The sequence below is a fragment of the Biomphalaria glabrata genome, chromosome 4 (assembly GCF_947242115.1).
Source record: "Biomphalaria glabrata chromosome 4, xgBioGlab47.1, whole genome shotgun sequence".
NCBI lineage: Eukaryota > Metazoa > Mollusca > Gastropoda > Planorbidae > Biomphalaria > Biomphalaria glabrata.
This window is the reverse complement of record NC_074714.1, coordinates 47,972,484-47,990,420: the sequence shown is the minus strand read 5'-3', so window position 1 is coordinate 47,990,420 and position 17,937 is coordinate 47,972,484. Positions and strand designations below refer to the sequence as shown.

Sequence of the window (17,937 nt, the reverse complement as noted above, 5' to 3'; positions counted from 1 at the left end):
AGTTCTGTAATATCCTGAAAACAAGGCATGTGCTAAAGATGATTTTTCTACATTTCAGAATTTAAAATAATAAAATGTGCTTTGGGTAATTAAACGAAACAAAACTTATTCTAAAATTTATTTGAATATTATACATACATTTATATACAATTTTTATCTGTGGTTAAACAAACAAAGTGACTATAATAGTATATTAACTAATTAAATTGGAATGTTAATGACACATTTCAGTACAACCAACAGAGAAATCATTACCAAACAATGTATACAAAGACAAAATATTGTTAAAAAAAAATCAACAAAATAAGTCACAGTGCTAACTGTAAGTTCTATCTTTGTCAGATTTGAAATGTATGGAAAGAATTATTAAGTCTTTCAATTTTAATTTTTAAGGCCACTAAACCATGTAAGCTCTTTAGTTTCTATCACTTCACTGGCAGGATCTTAGCATGATAAGACAAAACTCTTCAGCACTTTACTGAGTTCAATTCAAGTTACCTTTATTTAGCAAGCGTCTTTTAGAAAGTTCTTCATGTCTCTTTAAAGTTGAATTACATCTAAACCAATATCAAACTTTTGATAGTATAAACTATTTATATACATTCATTGGGCCTTACAGGTTTCACTGAAATGATCCTTTAGAAAACCAGAGGATTTATTTTTGGATGTATGCAACACTTTCCAAGGTACATAAAAACAAATTGCTGCATAGTGTATATAAAAAAAAAACCAATTGAAAGACACACTACAAGAAGAGACATAAATGGCAAGACTGAAGAAGCTCCCAATGCTTTGTATTAAATGCAAGTAGATCAGTGGCATAACTAGCACTTTATGATGCCAGGTTCTAGAATTTATGCAGGAACATTTGCACCAATCTATGACAAACAGACAATACAATACAGTTGACATTATATACACGAATGGGTACATTTATATTTCCATTGAATGTGGTATAAATGACATGTACATAAATCACTTAAAACAAGAAAAACTAAATGAAGTGTATTTTGTTTATATTTAGAATTCATATAAAGGTTATTTTTTAAAAACACAACAATTTCCAGTCAAAATTTAGAAATAAAAAAATTATTTTAAAAATATGAATAAAATATATAATAAATTTTAATTTATTTTCTAGAACAGATCAAAGTCTTCCACAAAATATTTTGATGGTGTTAATTCTACAAGCTGATTGCATTAAAGAGTTTATTTGTTGTTTAAAATATACTGCTGAAGTATATACATTAAAGAATTATACTTTTTAGACTTATTAACAAAATAAAAATTAATTGTTCAGCAAAATAATCTCATAACATTAATTTTTAAAAAATTGCTCAAAGCTTTGAAGAGGTATGGTTGCAGCCCTATGCCCCCTAGGGACTACACAGGATTAAGTCAAGTCAAGTTTGAAGAGGTTTGAAATCAAACATTTAAATACATGGAAGTTTATCACCATTTCCTTAAAAAGACTCAAGTGTGGTAATATAAAATAAAAAATGGGGTATTAAATAATATAGATAGTTTTCACAGATTGCAGCACAAATCACAAAGGTTAAATATACTCTCTATTCATTATGATATTTCCTATAACAATAACACACATTGTAGCACTTGCATTGAACATGTTACCATTAAAATAGAGCAACAATGTTGTGAAATAATATAATATTATTATAATAATGTGCAATATCTAGGTTGAAAGCATTTAAAACAAGGTCCCTCAGTTTTATTGACACATGCTTGAGAAACACAACAGTTGACTGGCCAGGTTATAAAGACACCAACCCCTCTTCCAATGAGTGTTAAATGACCAACTGCATCTAGTTGCAGAGATCAGTCTTGAGTTAGGGTTAAAAGTGGTCAACATAACTGTCAAGTCAGTCATGAATGTGTTGGTCCATTCAAGGGTGACCCATTGAAAACAGAGCAGACTTAAAGTATTTTTGTTTAAACTAATAGAATAATTTAAAACAAATTGAAAGCCTAACAATGAAAGACTTGTTATACAAAAGATCTTTATGTCTTCTGTGGTACTTCCAATTTACATGTGGGTTAAATTATGTAATCACTTGGCTGAGAATCTTTGAGTTACAAGTAGAAGACTTTATTGCCTCAGGAACATTGCTGAGTTTTTGTTTCTTGGACAACTTAAGGCAGCATAAAAACATCATCAACCTAAACCACCCACTAGAATGATGCAGTTGAACACCAAGAATGTAATACTAACAAGGAGATGTATTACGGACAATCAAACTATGCACCTTAATATTTGTAAACACAAAATTTATTAAAATATTAAAGTACCATACTCACATCATTAAAATTACTAAAATAATGAAGTTATATTCATCATGACACTGTAGATGATATAGTTATATTTACAAATTATAAATTTTTGTTTAAAGGAAGAATAATTTTTAAAAAAATGTATTGCTGTTTAAAGATTAAGCCATTGCTTAGACAATACAAATTTACATTAAATAGTAATCTATTAATGCTAAAAGAAATAATCACCAAAGTAAAAAAAAAATGCTCTTAAACAACACTAAACTTTGTATTAGGATCACATGAAACTATGTATTAGGATCACATGAAACTATGTATTAGGATCACATGATACTATGTATTAGGATCCTATGAAGTTTTGTACTAATTCCACACAGAAATACGTCAACAGGTTGAGGGATAATTGCACAGACTCAACTCATCAGGTTAAACAAAAAAAGAAAAACTAACCCGCCTCAAGAGCAGAATAATTTTACAGACACACCTAATTAGTGTAACAGACTGATAGTTAAAGTCTATTTGAAGACTAATCGTATCCATGAGACTACAACATTCCTTCTCTAAGTAATGATGCTTGCCTGATGATGATGAATGGGATAAGTGAAGAGAGTTATTCTATTTCTGTTTGATGGTACAAAACAGTCTACTATCATGATAGTAAATTTCAAATGTGGTTATGTGAAATATGGAAGAGCTAACAACAAATTTCCCTTTAGCAATTAAGGAAAAAAATTTGCAATCTGCTCTACAATGTGGACAGGTTGACTTTTAAAAATAATCTACAATTGAAAAAACAAAAAAATATTATGTCAATGAATTGAACAACTTAAAAAGTAGGTCTTCTATAATATATGTGTTCTCTAGTATACTTCTGTAGTACACTTCTTTAGTACACTTCTTTCAATCAGTTTTAAAGCTACTGCAGTATGTACATGCCTCGAGTCAAGGTCACAGTTTATTGCTAGGAGTTAAAGGTCGTTGATTATTTCTTATTGTTGATCTCCGTAAAACAACCATCACACACCCTGGCAGGTTTTTTAATTGTTGGAACTTGAGCTAATCTACTGGAGCATTCATTACAGAAGATGTGTCCGCAGTTTCGACAATGGTGCTGAAAGACATAAAATAAACAATAACATTGCTCTAAGTCATAAACTAAAGACATATTTTTAATTCACTAACACAGATATTATTTGCTGGTGTACCTACCAATTATGTCATTCACTCCATTGGGAAGACAGTTCTAAATGAAACTAATATTCTAAAGATAATGATGAACTTAAATATTTTAATTCTTTTTTTTTTTTGAAAATTTAATTCCTGCTCTAGTTTGATTTCAGACATATTTGATTTAGTAAAATAAGATTAGAAAAAAGTATTTAATCATGATTTCTTAAATTTATTTTGGACGTATGTTTTTAGAAAATAGGATTGGAAAGTTTAATTATAAATTAAATAGTTTAAATTTTGGACAAGTCTTTTTTATGAAATTGGAAAAAAAGTATTTAACTTCTGACAAAACTAAGTGTAAGTAAGTGCAAGTCTACTTTTCTAAATATTTTACCTTTCTGACAGTGACAGAGAAAACTTTTCCACAAGATGTACACTCAGTAACCTCACTGTCATCTAACCATTTACGAGCCTGAACTTTAGTTGTGGTTATCTGGTAATTTATAAGCAAGCATTCTGGATTTATTCCTCAGCACCATGTTAGAACAATTTTAATCATACTTTATTTTTAGAGACATAATCAAATGTGTAATATCTTATGACTAACAGAAACTAGTGCCAATTGACTATATTATTAAAGTTCTACATGTTGTAAAGCCACATAAACAGAAAACATTTTCAATTTATGCTTCTGAGGCAATTTTACTAGAACAAACTCGGTCTATAATGAATAATGAAGGAAAAAATGTTTCTAAAGATATCAAAACTGAGCACAAGTCACTCACTTGCAGTGTCTGGTTTTCTCTGCCCAGTTCTTGTAGTGCTGCCTGCATGTCGTCAAGCTTATGTCTCTGTTCTGCAACTTTGTCCCGCAGCTTTTCACATTCTTTCTCACTTGCAACACATCTAAATGATGTGATACTTATTCAAATTAGGCAGAGGACATGGAAATACTAAATCTGGCATAGATTTTATATATAAGCCTTTACATTCTGAATTATTGGCCATAGGATTTAAAACACAATTTATTAGAACTATCATAGAATAATTTGAATGACATGCCACTTTTAAAAAGATGAAAATGTATTAAAATAATTTTGGTTCAATTAAATTCTCTGTAAACAAAATACTAAAGTAGAAGTACGGTAAGAATCTTATCAAAATCTGTGACAATACCTGTCTACTAGCAATCGCCTTTCATCATTATTATGTTCTAATTTAGCTTCTAATTCTGTAAAAAGAGAATTTTTCAAAATTGAATTAAAATTGTGTTATTACTGACACTATGACATTTAAAATTAAAGAGAAAACTGGTGATAGATATACCAGTTTTTCAAATACATTGCAGGCCTAGTTATTATTATTTTTTTTTACTTTCTTAGAATTTTTGTTTCTTGTGCAGTGAATTAAAAAAAAAATTTGTACTTAAATATAATGTATTTTCAAAACACTGAGCTGACCTAGTTTCTCTCCTCGTAGCTGATCATTTAGTTTGGTCAGTTCATCCACTTTGCTCTCAGCTACAGTGAAGTCAGCCCTGATGGTGGTCAAGTTCTCACTCAGTAAAGAGCTCTGCATTTCAAACCTGGCCTCAGCTTCATCTTTGTCTTTCTGTAGAGCTTCATGCATTAGCTTTTGAGAAGCCTATGGATGTCAGGTGTATTAGATGACTGTGTAAATATTTAGTTATCTCATAATAAACTTAATCAGATATTTAGATTCAAAATCCTGTGGATGTCAGGTGTATTAGATGACTGTGTAATAATTTAGTTATCTCACAATAAACTATCTGTTATTTACACTCTATCACTTTGCAGTGATGTGTATAGTACTGGTAACACTAATGAACAGTACAATAAAAAAAAACCAAATACTAACTAATTTATCTTGCAGTGTTGAATTGTCTTGACGCAAGATCTTTTGCACTTCATCTGCTTCTTGTTTGGTCTTCTCCACAACTGCATTCATTTTTGAAAACTCTCCCTGAAGTCTGTTTACATCAGCCTGTAATTCCATTTTCTGTTGTATCAATAAATCCTTAGCTTCCTGAAGGCTGGACACTTCCTTAAAATAAAGTACAAATAATTGTTAGCTGAACAAATGTTGACTGCAATGTTGCAGAGTGAGGATTTTAAACAAATGTTCAGAAACAAACAGTATCTTTATGTTTATATAGATCAATAATTAAACATCCTTCCTTTTAAGTTCCCATTCCAGACCTTGCGATCTATAGGGCAGATGATGTAAAGGTCATCTGTTTCTGTGGCCAATGGTTAACAAGGGTGTCATGTGGTCAGCACAATGACCAACCGCCTTTACTTTTACCCAACTAATGTCAGGTACCCATTAGAGCTAGGTGGACTTAGAGGCAACCAAAAATCCAGAAAATAAAAAATCCCAGTCTTCATCTGGATTCAAACTCAGGACCCCGGTTCAGAAGCCAAGTGCTTTATCACTCAGCCACCACGCCTCACCTTCCTTTTAAGGCTCACTCAAGCAAGTGATTCAGGGTAAAAAGAAATAGCAACAAAAAAACTGTCAATGCAAAAAATTTTGCCACAAATGTTTATCCACAGAACTGAGAATAAATAAAACCAGTCTTGAGATGGGCAAGGTAAGGGCTCTCTACTTCACTGACAGAAAAAGCTTTACACTTTAAATGACCTAGTGATTAGCATAATGAAGTAGGATCATATAGAAATATCAGCTTCCATGGCCTTCAATGGAAATGTCAAGAGGAAGCAGATAGGCAAACAGCTGGTAACGAACCTAGTCTCCATCTGGTTAAATAGTCAGAGTTCCAAGGTGGGTAAGAAAGTCCTGCACTACATATATGAACCAATGATAGTAATTAAGAAACTTTAGGCATGATGACTTGAGGTAAAGCAAGAAATTATTCCCAACAGCCATGGGATAAAAAGAAATGCTTGACAGCCCTCCAATGCCTTAATTGGCCTTGTTTTTTCAAGATATTGAAATATAAATATTTAAATTGAAAATATAATTTTTGTTCACAAATAAAATTGAAAGAGAAGTTTAAGGTCATTGTGTAAAGGTCCTTCACTAACAGTCAAAGGAACTTTGTAAAACTAACTTTTGTCCATTCTTCTTGCTTGGTATCTAGCTGTAACTTAAGATTCTCAGAATCCTTCTTATAGTTGTCTCTTTCAGAGGCAGCATCTTCATAAAGTTTCTCCAAATCTTGCTTAGCTTTCTCCAATACTTCCTAAAAAATTGAACATTCATTAATTCATAAGCAAAATTTTCACATTAAAAAAAAGTTAATAGTTAGAATATTTATAATTAACTTTTCCCCCCCAAATATATAGGTTATATTTACATTTAAAAAAATGTATTTCTAGATACTATGGATAACTTTTAAGAAATTTATTTCTAGGTTTAAAGAAATGTTTAAATTTATACCTTCTCTTTAACAAGTTTTTCATTTGCCTCCATGGCCTCTCTCTTCTCTTTATCTAAGTCTAACATTTGTTTGTTCATGGCGCCACGGACCTAACACAGAAAGTAGCATCATAATAAAATAAGTGTTTTTAAAACAAGAAATTCTAATGGAACAGAAATGATCTTAAATCATAACAAAACTAATGGGTCAGTCACATTTTATATCATTTTAATTTGTTTCAGTGAACTGAGATTCCACTGGGTTCTAATCAGATTTGTAAAACCAAAAACATAACAGACTTAGCTGTCATCTTATGTCTAAGCAAAATGAGAAGCTATTGCACTAGTTCATTGAAAGTTAAGAGCAGTAATCAATGTGAGGGAGACTATTTTAGGATGATATATTTGTTTCTACCAATATTATCATTATCAACACATGATCACAGTTGACCAATAAACTGTTGAATGATTACTATTGCAGTAAGACCTACTTTACTATAACACAAAATAGAGTGGAGTCTGACCTCACTGAGCTCTTCAAAAGAATTATTTAGTTCGGTCTCTCTCTGGCGAGACACTTCCAACTGGTCAGTTTTGGCCTTGAGTTCCTCTTCTCTCTGCTGCAGCTTCAAAGTCAACTCTTCATTTTTCACCTCAATTTGTTGATTTTTTTCTTCTTTGCTCTGAAACACATAAGCATGAGAGAAATAAAAAAAAATGGATAAAAAATAATTCCAACATATAATGTTGTTTTTTTTTCAAGATGTATCAAGCTTGTTAAAAATAATTTCATCTCAGTTGATGTGAATTACCAAATAAATTCTACTTAAAATATTTGATACACAGCTGCGATCGCAGGTTGGGCATATATAATCACCAGGTGCCATTGCATTTGACATCTGCAATCCGTGACCCTTCCTTTATGCTCTCTCTCCATGTGCCATCTCTTCCCAGCTGCCAGTGTTGATTTTGAACTTCATGTCGCGTTTGCATACATCAGTATAACGTAAAAGTGGGCGACCAGCGGCTCTCCTGCCTTCTATTAGATCACCATACAGGATGTCCTGTGAAAGTCGATCTACTGGCATTCTACAAACGTGGCCAAGCCAGACAAGGCGTCTGCTGCTGATAACAGAGCAGATGTCCTGGCACCCTGCTCTTTGTAGCACTTCCTCATTGGTTATCTTATCTTGCCACCTTATTTTAAAGATCCGCCTTAGGCATCGGAGGTGGAAGACATTCAGCTTTTTTTCCTGCCATGAGTAGGTTGACCATGTGTCACTTCCGTACAGCAAGGTGCTCAACACACAGGTCAATAATAACTCATATTGCTTAAATTGATTTATGATTATGATTTATGGCACAATGCAAGTTATATAATGATTATCACATGGCAATTAAAAGACTAACATCATTAAACTTTTAAATAAACAACTAAATGTTGAGGTGTTCATTTAAATTTAAAAAATAAAAAATATTTAAATTAAACATCCCATTTTGAAAGAATACTCTTGATTGGCTAAGAGAATGTCTTAGTTACAACAGCAACAATGTCTTCCTACCTTCACTTGAGCACTCAGTTCAGCACATTCTAATTTCACAGACTGTAAAGATTCTGTTAGATGTTTTTCTGTGGCATCTTTCTCCTGTGTCTTTTGAAATAAAAGAAAAAATATTTGAAAAAGATTATATTCTATACCTGTGATATTTAAAAGATAAAAATTAGCTCAAAAACAACAACAGTTTCTTACCAGTGAGTCTACTTTAGTTTGAAGTTCAGATTTGTCTGTTTCCAGTTTTTGTTTCTCTGTTTCCAAGGAAGACTTTGTGTTTTCAAGTTGAAGAACCTACAGGTCAATACAAACATTGATTTAAAAAAAAAACCTGAGGTTTTTATAAACTTATTTCCAAGAAGATTCAGTTCCTTCTAAATCATATGCTAGTTATGACATGATGCTAGTAAGTCAAGAAAGAAAGAAGCACAAAGAAGACTAAAATATTGTGCAGATTTTCATCATGTTATCTTTGTAGGATGCAATTTTTTTTTTTTGTTAAATTCAATCTGTTTGTGGCTGATTCTCAATCCTGACTAAGAGTTTGTGGCTGATTCTCAATCCTGACTAAGAGCTCTAGCTTCCAAGCAATAACATGGCAGGTCTATGACTTTCTTTGGTGACAATACGCTAAGCAACCAGAAACTTAGAAATAGGGCAAACTTGACTTCAACTGGCCAATAAGTTTCAAAAAGAGTTACTTCTTTTTCTCTTTTGCCAGTTGTCTCTACTACCAAAAGCTTTACCTTAAAATACCTAATTGATGTTTAAATTAAACCCCAGAAAGATTAGTGCTCTAGAATTTAACTATTGTACATCTTAACATATTTGTTACTTTTTTTTTTTTTTTAAAGAAAAACTTGTTTAAAGAAATGCAATTCTCATTGAGAAAGAATATGTTTTAAGTAACTGAAGTCAATGAAATGTGTCTCCAGAAATAACTTCTCACCTTATTAGTGAGCTCTCCAATATTTTTTTCTTTCTCTTGAACAATGAGCTGAAATATAAGCTATCATAAGAATCATAATCTCATCTCATAATCTTATAATATATATATAATATATCAGGGTTAGTAGCACTTTTCCATGACAAAATTTTAGGAGATTTTAGGAGGTTTTTTAAGGATGAAATGTATGATGTGTGTGTGTGTGTTTCCTATCCATTTGTGTGATACACAGTAAAACATAAACAAAACTAAGCATTTATCAAATCAATTATTGTTATTTGATTTTAAAAATAATAAATATCTTGCCAATATGCCACAGAAACAATGTTATCAGATGTGGTGTGTCCACAGAAAATGTAATGAAAGTTATCTTTTAATCAAGTAACAACTTGACTGGCATCCCAAAACCTCAAACAACAATTTTTTTTTTCAAAGATTTATTTAAAAACATTACAAATGGTTGCTTTTACATTTTTTAAAATAAGAAACATTCTCAGAGATGCCTTCATAATGTGTATTCTCTGTGATGGAAATGTACATTATTAGTTCCTATGTGTATCTTATAGATACTAGAGTCTTGGTGTGCATTTGAGGTAATGTTTTATTCTTTTATTAGCTAACTAACTTAAATCCTTCTCATAAACAGAGCCAGTAATATATAGGGCAATATAGGTCTATTTGAATGTTTAGTTGACATTTGCTTACTAAAAAATGGCTTTAGGTTTGGTGGTGGTGGTGGGGGGGGGGGGGAAATTAGACCTATTCGCGTTTTTTTTCCTAGCAGAATCTTTTTCAACCATTTAGTTTCCCTGGCTTTTACGAGTGAAATAATTTTTACGGACTTTTCACAGCTGCATGCGAAATATTTTCGTTAAATCTACAGTGGATCTAGACTCTTGATCTAAGTCACTAAAATGCGCTGATTTTCTCAAGGCTGTGAGAGAATTATCTTCACTGAATTTACAGTAGATCTAGACTCTAGATCTAAGTCACTAAAATTCGCGGACTTTTCAGGGCTGTGAGAGAAATATCTTCACTATATAGGCCTATATTCTAGTGATTTAGCATAAATCTAGAGTCTAGATCAAAGTCGAGAAAATTCGAGGACTTTTCACTGCTGTGTGAATATTATCTACACGAAATTTACAGAAGATCTAGACTCTAAAGCTAATTCGCTAAAATTCACGGACTTTAACTCTAAGTCACTAAATTTTGCGGACTTTTCACGGCTGTGTGAGAATTATCTTCACTAGATTCTAGTGATTTCGAGTAAATCTAGAGTCTAGATATAAGTCACTAAAATTCGTGGACTTTTCCCGGCTGTGTGCGAATTATCTACACTGAATACATCGTAGATCTAGAGTCTATATCTAAGTCACTAAATTTGCGGGCTTTTCACTTCTTTGTGCTAATTATCATCACTAGACTCTAAGTGATTTAGCGTAAATCTAGAATCTAGCGTATTTCTAGAGTAATCTAGACATTAGATCTATCGAGATCATTAAATTGACTAAAATTCACTGATTTTTCATGTTAGGTGCGAATTATCTTCACTAGATCTAACTTAGATCTAAATCTAAATCTAGATACTATTACTAGATACTAGCTAGATCTAGAAGATTTACAGACTTTCCACGCGAAGTCACTCTTACACTTACAAGAAGTTTTAGGTAAGGGAGGGCCCGGAGGTGTGTAGTCTACAAATTAGTCTGGTAATTGATCTAATTATAGACAATAGTCACTACAGACTAGATCTAGCGCGTCTTTAGTGGTAACAATAAATGGAAACAAACATTTCTTCCCTGACTCAGAAAAATACTGCCAGGTGAAATGCTTGCTTTAACCAAGGCTAAATCTTCAATCACGAGGTCGCGCTTCACGTGGGTGAAAGGCGGTGTAGAAGCGTCACAGGTCAGCTCATTAACACAGTCAGCCCTTAAGGTCATGCGATCAGAATGCCTAGTTACGCTGTTGTTTTTTTTCCCCAAAATTATATTTTTAAAAAAATATTGGGTAAAAATTTTAGGAGAGTGGACAAAATTTTAGGAGACTTTCTGCAATTTTTAGGAGAATTTTAGGATTTTAGGAGACTTTTCATTTTTTAGGAGATTTTAGGAGTTTTTAGGAGCGCTACGAACCCTGATATATATATGTTTATATATATATATATATATATATATATATATATATATATATATATATATATATATATATATATATATATATATATATATATATATATATATATATATATATATATATATGAACACTTATTTTAGATTTCTTAACTTAACAAAACAAAAAATAACTTAGTGACATATTTTAGTATTATTGAAACAAAACAATTTGAACTTATTCACAGCAGACATATAGAGCCCAGGTGATCACCTTCTCTGATGTAATCTTTTCCTCCAGTAATTTTATCTGATTTTGATAATTTTTGTCTTTTTCACTAAACTCTGCTTCCACATTGGCTTTATCAGACATAAGTTTCTTCTATTAAAAAAATGTGTAAAATTTAAATTAATTAAAAACTAAAAATTATCTTTCCTTCTAATAAAAAAAAAGGAAGATACTTTAAAAACAAGCAAAAGAAAATAAAAAAATTTATGTAAAAAACAAAGCCTATCTAAGAACCACTAATTAAAATAAAACTGTTTACCTTTTCTTCCTCTAACTGAGTTTTTAGATTTTCTATTTCAGTTAACTTCTGCTGATTCTGGACATTGAACTCTGTCACTTGACTCACTAGTGACATCTTCTCTTGGTTTAGGTTATTTCTTTCTTCAGTCAATAAGGTCACCTTCAAAGAAATACATTTACCACACAGTAAACAACATTCTACATTTTGGTTTACACAGTGCATAATGTACAATCAAAGAAAGGCTTTTACTTGTCTTTGTAATTCTTGCTTGGATCCTTCGGCTAAACTTTTTTCCTTCTCTATTTGTGTTGTTAATGATGATATTTGGGCAGTGGAGCTCTCCTTCAGCTGGAATCAGAAGTTAAAAATACACTTTAAGAACAAGAACAAAGCGTATGACAAGTAATGATAACAGCTTATGAAAACTACAAGAAAAACTACATATGACAAGTAATGATAACATGTCCTACCCAGCGTAACTGTTGGACCAAAAGAAGTATCCTGTATGGGAGACGAACGTATGCCAAAGGCAGTCTTTTTTGGTGAGCAAAAAGGTGGTAGACTAACAGAGGCGCCCCACGGAAACGTTTCAAAGACCAGCTTAGGCATCAACTTTCCTTGGCTGACATAGAAGAGAGCACCTGGTTGCATGCGACATTAGAACGAGACAGCTGGAGGTCACTCATGAAGGCAGCGGGATACATATTTGAGACCAAAAGAAAATCTGCTGCCGAGGACAAACGCAGACGGCGAAAAGAAAATCTGAATTGACCACCTGCAGACAATGGTTATGCTTGCCTGGATGTGGCAAAATATGTAGGTCACAGCTGAGACAGCGCAGCCATGGGAAATACTGCATACCTCACTGATCTTCAGACTCAAAGACTAGCCTTATCTAATTTCAATTTAAAAGAGCCTGCTATTAGAAACATGTCAGGTTTTCATTCCATTTTATAAACATCTTGATATATTAAATTAATCAAAAAGTTTTTCTTTCAGACCTTGTAATCTATGGGGCAGGTGCAAAGGTCACCTGTTTCTGTGGCCCAAGGTTAACGAGGGTGTCATGCAGCCAGCACAATGACTGACCGCTTTTACTTTTTTCCAACTAATGTCAGGTACCCATTATAGCTGGGTGGACAAAGAGGTGCCCTAAACATCCTGAAGTTAAAAAATCCCAGTCTTCATCAGGATTCAAACCCAGCACCCTCTGGTTCAGAGCCAAGTGTGTTACCAATCAGCCACCAAACTAATCAAGCCACTTTAAAATGGTTGGATATGACAAGGTCTGGCTGTCATATTAAGTATCTCCATCTAACACAATCAATCAAGTCATTTTAAAATGGTTGGATATGACAAGGTCTGGCTGTCATATTAAGTATCTCCATCTAACACAATCAATCAAGTCACTTTAATATGGTTGGGTATGACAAGGTCAGGCTGTCATATTAAGTATCTCCATCTAACACAATCAATCAAAGCCACTTTAAAATGGTTGGATATGACAAGGTCTGGTTGTCATATTAAGTATCTCCATCTAACACAATCAATCAAAGCCACTTTAAAATGGTTGGGTATGACAAGGTCTGGCTGTCATATTAAGTATCTCCATCTAACACAATCAATCAAAGCCAATGTGTAAATAAGTGAATTTATCTATGAAATTTTAAGATACTATAGGTTATGAATATACCATTCAATTGTTCTAAATGTTGTAGTTTAAAGATACAGGACAGGTGAAACAAATATGGGTGGAAAATACAATTATAATTTATTTTACTTTTGTTTGTAGATTTAACAAGTTACTAAATAGTTAAATATTCACTAAATAGATAAATAGTCACTGAATATTTAAATAGTCACTAAATAGTTAAATAGGATTATATTCAATATTTTAAATTTATACCTTAGATAAATCCTCAAGACAATTTTTTAATTCTGTCTGTTTGTTGATTACATCCTCTTTTGTATTTTCTAGCAATATCATCACTTCATTTAATTTTCTTTCAGTTTCTGCTAAATTTTTTTCCTTTGACAAAAAATAAAAATAAAAGTGTAAACATTATACATAAAATGTACGCCCCTGCCTTGTAAATTCTATGCTTACATTTATATTTTGGCTTTACCTTGAAATCAAGTTTCTGCTGTAAATCTTCTTTTTCTGTAACAAGTTTTTCGAAGTTTTTTGTTAGATCACCTTTTTCTACCGCACGAGATTTAGTCTCCTGGCAAAAAAAAATTATTTTAAAAAAAGTAACAATAAAATAACAGACAACTGCCCACTGAACCAATATGAAAGTTCAAAGTTTGAATTCTTGTGGATATTGGAATAAACAACATGGTGCTTAAATTAAAAAAAAAAAAAAAGCTTTTAATATCTTGAACAAGGAACAATTGTAAATAAAGATTTGAATTTATTATTTAGCTAGAACGCTTTACATTTTTTTTTACACTTAACATCCTTTCTTAAAAAGTGTAGAGCTTAGAACCATAAAATTAACTGAAAACAATAAAAACATTTATCAGCTTAGAGAAAAAAATCTGTGTTTTTTCAACTGATGTAGCACAGCGGGATAAATTTTAAAAAATAGTTTAAAAAATGAAAATTTTTATATATATAAAAAAAAAATTAATTAATTAAAGTTATATAGATATAAAAATTGCTTTAGCTTCTTACAGCCTCCAAGTCTTGTTCTGCCTTTTTTAATTTCCCTTTGGTCATATCTAAAGTCTGTTTATTGGTCTCCAGAGTCTGTTCTGTCTCTGTTTTCTCTTTCTCTAATTGAGCTAGCTTTACATTCTGCCAACAAAAAAAAATAAGAGAGAACTGTTAAGTATTCATACACCTAAACTTGATGTTTACATAAAACTAAAAAAAAACAAGAAAAATATAAAAAAATACTTTTTTTTTTTAAACAAAGGAAAACAACTGCACAATCACTGTGTTATCTTTTAATACTGCAAGATTTACCTCACATTTGTAAAATACAAAATCAAATTAATTAATTACCAATAATTAATTAACCATTTGTTTTTTTGTTGATTCATATTTTGTCATCGCCAATGAATAATTGTACAAAGTTTCAACTTGACCCGAGAATAGGAAGTAGGAGAAATAATGTGTACAAGATTTGTGCCGGACAGACGGAAATAGTTGCTGTGAGCTTTTTTAAAAAATACAAAACATGCAATTTAAGTTACAAGAATAAGCAAAATACCAAACTAATTTAATCTATAATCATCAATGAATAAAAATGTAACATTATTCCACAGAGTCACTTACTTTTTCTTTAAGTTCCCTCTCAAGTGAATTACACTTCTGGTTTGTCTGTGACAGTTTTTCTTTTTGTTCACCAAGTTTGGTCTCGAGTTGAGTTATCTTCTCTTTCTTGGTTGAAATATCTGTGTTAGCCTTGAGAGAATACAACCAATTCAAATTATTTGTCTAAAAAATATTTTCCCCTTTTTTTTTAACAGATGAAAACCGAAGAAAATAGATTTCAACTTCCAAATTATATATCCAAATTTATGATTTTCAGATAAACATATTCTAGTTTTAAAAAATCAGATAAACATATTCTAGTTTAAAAAAACAAACTTAAATAAACTGTTTTGGAACTTAACCTGTGTCTGCAGTTGGGAAGTAACAATCTTCTGACCAATAAATCTAGGTTGTTTTTTTTTTTATTAGATCTAGATGTAATGTTTACCTGATCAAGTTGTGTTTTGACTCCTGCCAACTGACTATTTGCTTTCTCCAGTGAACTTGTGACTGTCTTGATGTGATTCTCAAGGTCCACTCTTTGACTGGCTTTAGCAGAATCAGATGCTAATAATAGCTCAGCCTGGTGAGTAAACATGTTACTTTGTCATTGAGCTTTCCAAATTGTGCCATTTAATTAAACAAAGTTATTCTCTTTATGTGGGAGTCTAAGTTTAACTAAGGTAACTACAGTAGAATCCAGTTGATTTAGTCCTATCAAAAAATGAGATGCAGAATCATAGTTTAATTCAAAATGATAAAAGAAATGTTGGAATTCAAACAGTGAAAAATCACAAAGAATCTTTAGCCACTGACAACCAGCTATAAATTATGATGATCAAGATACTGCCACTGTTATTAATATGACAAAAAACAAAAACATAGCTCCATTGTTAGAATGAGGGTATGGTGGCAGAGTGATAAAGAGTTTGGCTAAAATCAGACTGATTGCATCACTGGTCATATGCTTGCGAATCTTGGACACTGACTGCAAAACTAGAGAGAAGTATCCTAAAAATGGAATTGAGATACTACAGAAAGATCCTATTAGGTATCACATACAAAGATCACATCATAAACGAAGAAATTAGAGATAGGATTACTTAAGAGATTAGAGACAGGATTACTTCAGCGATCGGATCCCACAATAATTTACTTGCTAACTACCATAAAAAAAATGCAAACTAAAACTCTAAGGCCATATCACAAGGTCCTCAGGGCTTGCAAAAACCTTCCTTCAGGGAACAAAACCAGAAGATGCAGAAAGATAAAGTGAAGGGAAGACAACATAAAAGAATGGACGGGCCTGCCATTGAAAGAAATTCTATCAAAGGCATAGACAGAGAAGAATGGAGAAAGACAACAGATCTTGTGTGGTGATCATAATGGTCAAACAGACTTATGGATAGAGAAGGAGATATAATACACAAAAAATCTTAACTTGTATTACTTATCAAATGAGAACAAACAATTCATTAAGAGGGAATAATCTTACTTTAGTCTTCAATTCAGATTCCAATGCAACAAGCTTTTGTTGTATAGTATTTATCTTGGTAGATTTTTCCTCAAGACTTGATTCCAGCTTTGAAACTTTGGCCTCAGACTCCTGGAGCTGATTCCTCAGCTCTGTCATTTGTTTATGTAAAGATTCTTCTTTAGTGGAATGGTCCAGTGTCTGGTCTTTCAAAGAGGATTCCAGAGAAGAAACTTTCTCTTGTAATGCATTCTGGCAGAAAGAAAATTGTAAAAATAAAATAACCGAAAATTGCAGCCTTTTTTTTTTGGTTGGGTTGAACAAAAAAAATATTTGATGCTTATTACTGATATGGCACACACAAAAATCCTTTAAAAAAAAGTTTGGCTTTTGGCTTTAAAAGACATATATATCAAATGCTTCATTTACATCTGGTGACCATGACAGCATCAAACTTAGAAACGACAAGCCAGATAATAGTGGAAAAATTTAGAAAAGTGAAGAAAATTTTAGAGGTGTGGCACAACACCACTTGCACAAGGGTTGAGCTAGCATGATTATACAATCATTGAGACAAAATCTAAAAGGCTGGACAAGAAATGAAATGGTGGAACTCAGCTGTTGGTGGTTTATACTTCAGTTAAAATGAGAGCCAGTAATGCAGAAAGTATCCTTAAGAGAGGCATGTTTATAAATAAGCTGTAAGGAATTGAAAAAAAAAGTAAAAATGCACAAAAGCATTTGTGCAAACAGAGACCACACAATAATAGAAGGAAATTCTTGTTTCAGTGACATTTACAATTTTTACTTTAAAAGAATTTTTTTTAAAGACTTAGAAAATAAACTTTTGGTAAAAAAAATTTTATTATCTAGAGCTTACATTTTCCTGTTTCAGCTGGCTGATCAATTCATTGGCTCCTTCTCCTGCATCAATCTGAAATTAAAAACAAAGAAAAAGTTCTTCAATGTATAGAAAGATGAAACAAACTTAGGAATTAACACCAGAAAATAATGTGCAAAGGGGAATGCTTGCTTGAGGCTGAATTTTTACCTTAGCAGATAACTCTTCTCTTTCAGTTTCAAGTCGAGATTTCTCCACAGTCATGTAGGTCAGTTTGGCTTCAACATCTTTTAACTGCTCTTCTCTATAAAGTTGAAAGACATTATTGTATAGAAATAAAAAATCCTTATTAGCAT

At 31.9% G+C, this 17,937-nt stretch overlaps 1 protein-coding gene across 3 annotated transcripts in view; it reads right to left on the bottom strand.

The window, feature by feature from the left end:
- Positions 1 to 103: 103 nt before the first annotated feature.
- LOC106077293 (early endosome antigen 1-like) overlaps positions 104 to 17,937 on the bottom strand; it is a 31,509-nt gene continuing 13,675 nt past the window's right edge. For all 3 annotated transcript variants that reach the window (XM_056025648.1, XM_056025649.1, XM_056025650.1), the window contains 23 exons: positions 17,792 to 17,885; positions 17,621 to 17,674; positions 16,762 to 16,992; positions 15,715 to 15,849; positions 15,288 to 15,416; positions 14,682 to 14,804; positions 14,131 to 14,229; positions 13,911 to 14,033; positions 12,254 to 12,352; positions 12,023 to 12,163; positions 11,749 to 11,856; positions 9,364 to 9,411; positions 8,613 to 8,708; positions 8,424 to 8,513; positions 7,386 to 7,544; positions 6,883 to 6,972; positions 6,554 to 6,685; positions 5,338 to 5,523; positions 4,920 to 5,103; positions 4,636 to 4,690; positions 4,245 to 4,365; positions 3,854 to 3,952; positions 104 to 3,400 (listed from right to left, as the gene is read on the bottom strand). In XM_056025648.1, coding sequence (XP_055881623.1) covers positions 3,272 to 3,400; positions 3,854 to 3,952; positions 4,245 to 4,365; positions 4,636 to 4,690; positions 4,920 to 5,103; positions 5,338 to 5,523; positions 6,554 to 6,685; positions 6,883 to 6,972; positions 7,386 to 7,544; positions 8,424 to 8,513; positions 8,613 to 8,708; positions 9,364 to 9,411; positions 11,749 to 11,856; positions 12,023 to 12,163; positions 12,254 to 12,352; positions 13,911 to 14,033; positions 14,131 to 14,229; positions 14,682 to 14,804; positions 15,288 to 15,416; positions 15,715 to 15,849; positions 16,762 to 16,992; positions 17,621 to 17,674; positions 17,792 to 17,885 — 2,725 coding nt within the window. In that variant the 3' untranslated portion in view covers positions 104 to 3,271. The remainder of the gene's footprint in view (positions 3,401 to 3,853; positions 3,953 to 4,244; positions 4,366 to 4,635; positions 4,691 to 4,919; positions 5,104 to 5,337; positions 5,524 to 6,553; positions 6,686 to 6,882; positions 6,973 to 7,385; positions 7,545 to 8,423; positions 8,514 to 8,612; positions 8,709 to 9,363; positions 9,412 to 11,748; positions 11,857 to 12,022; positions 12,164 to 12,253; positions 12,353 to 13,910; positions 14,034 to 14,130; positions 14,230 to 14,681; positions 14,805 to 15,287; positions 15,417 to 15,714; positions 15,850 to 16,761; positions 16,993 to 17,620; positions 17,675 to 17,791; positions 17,886 to 17,937) is intronic.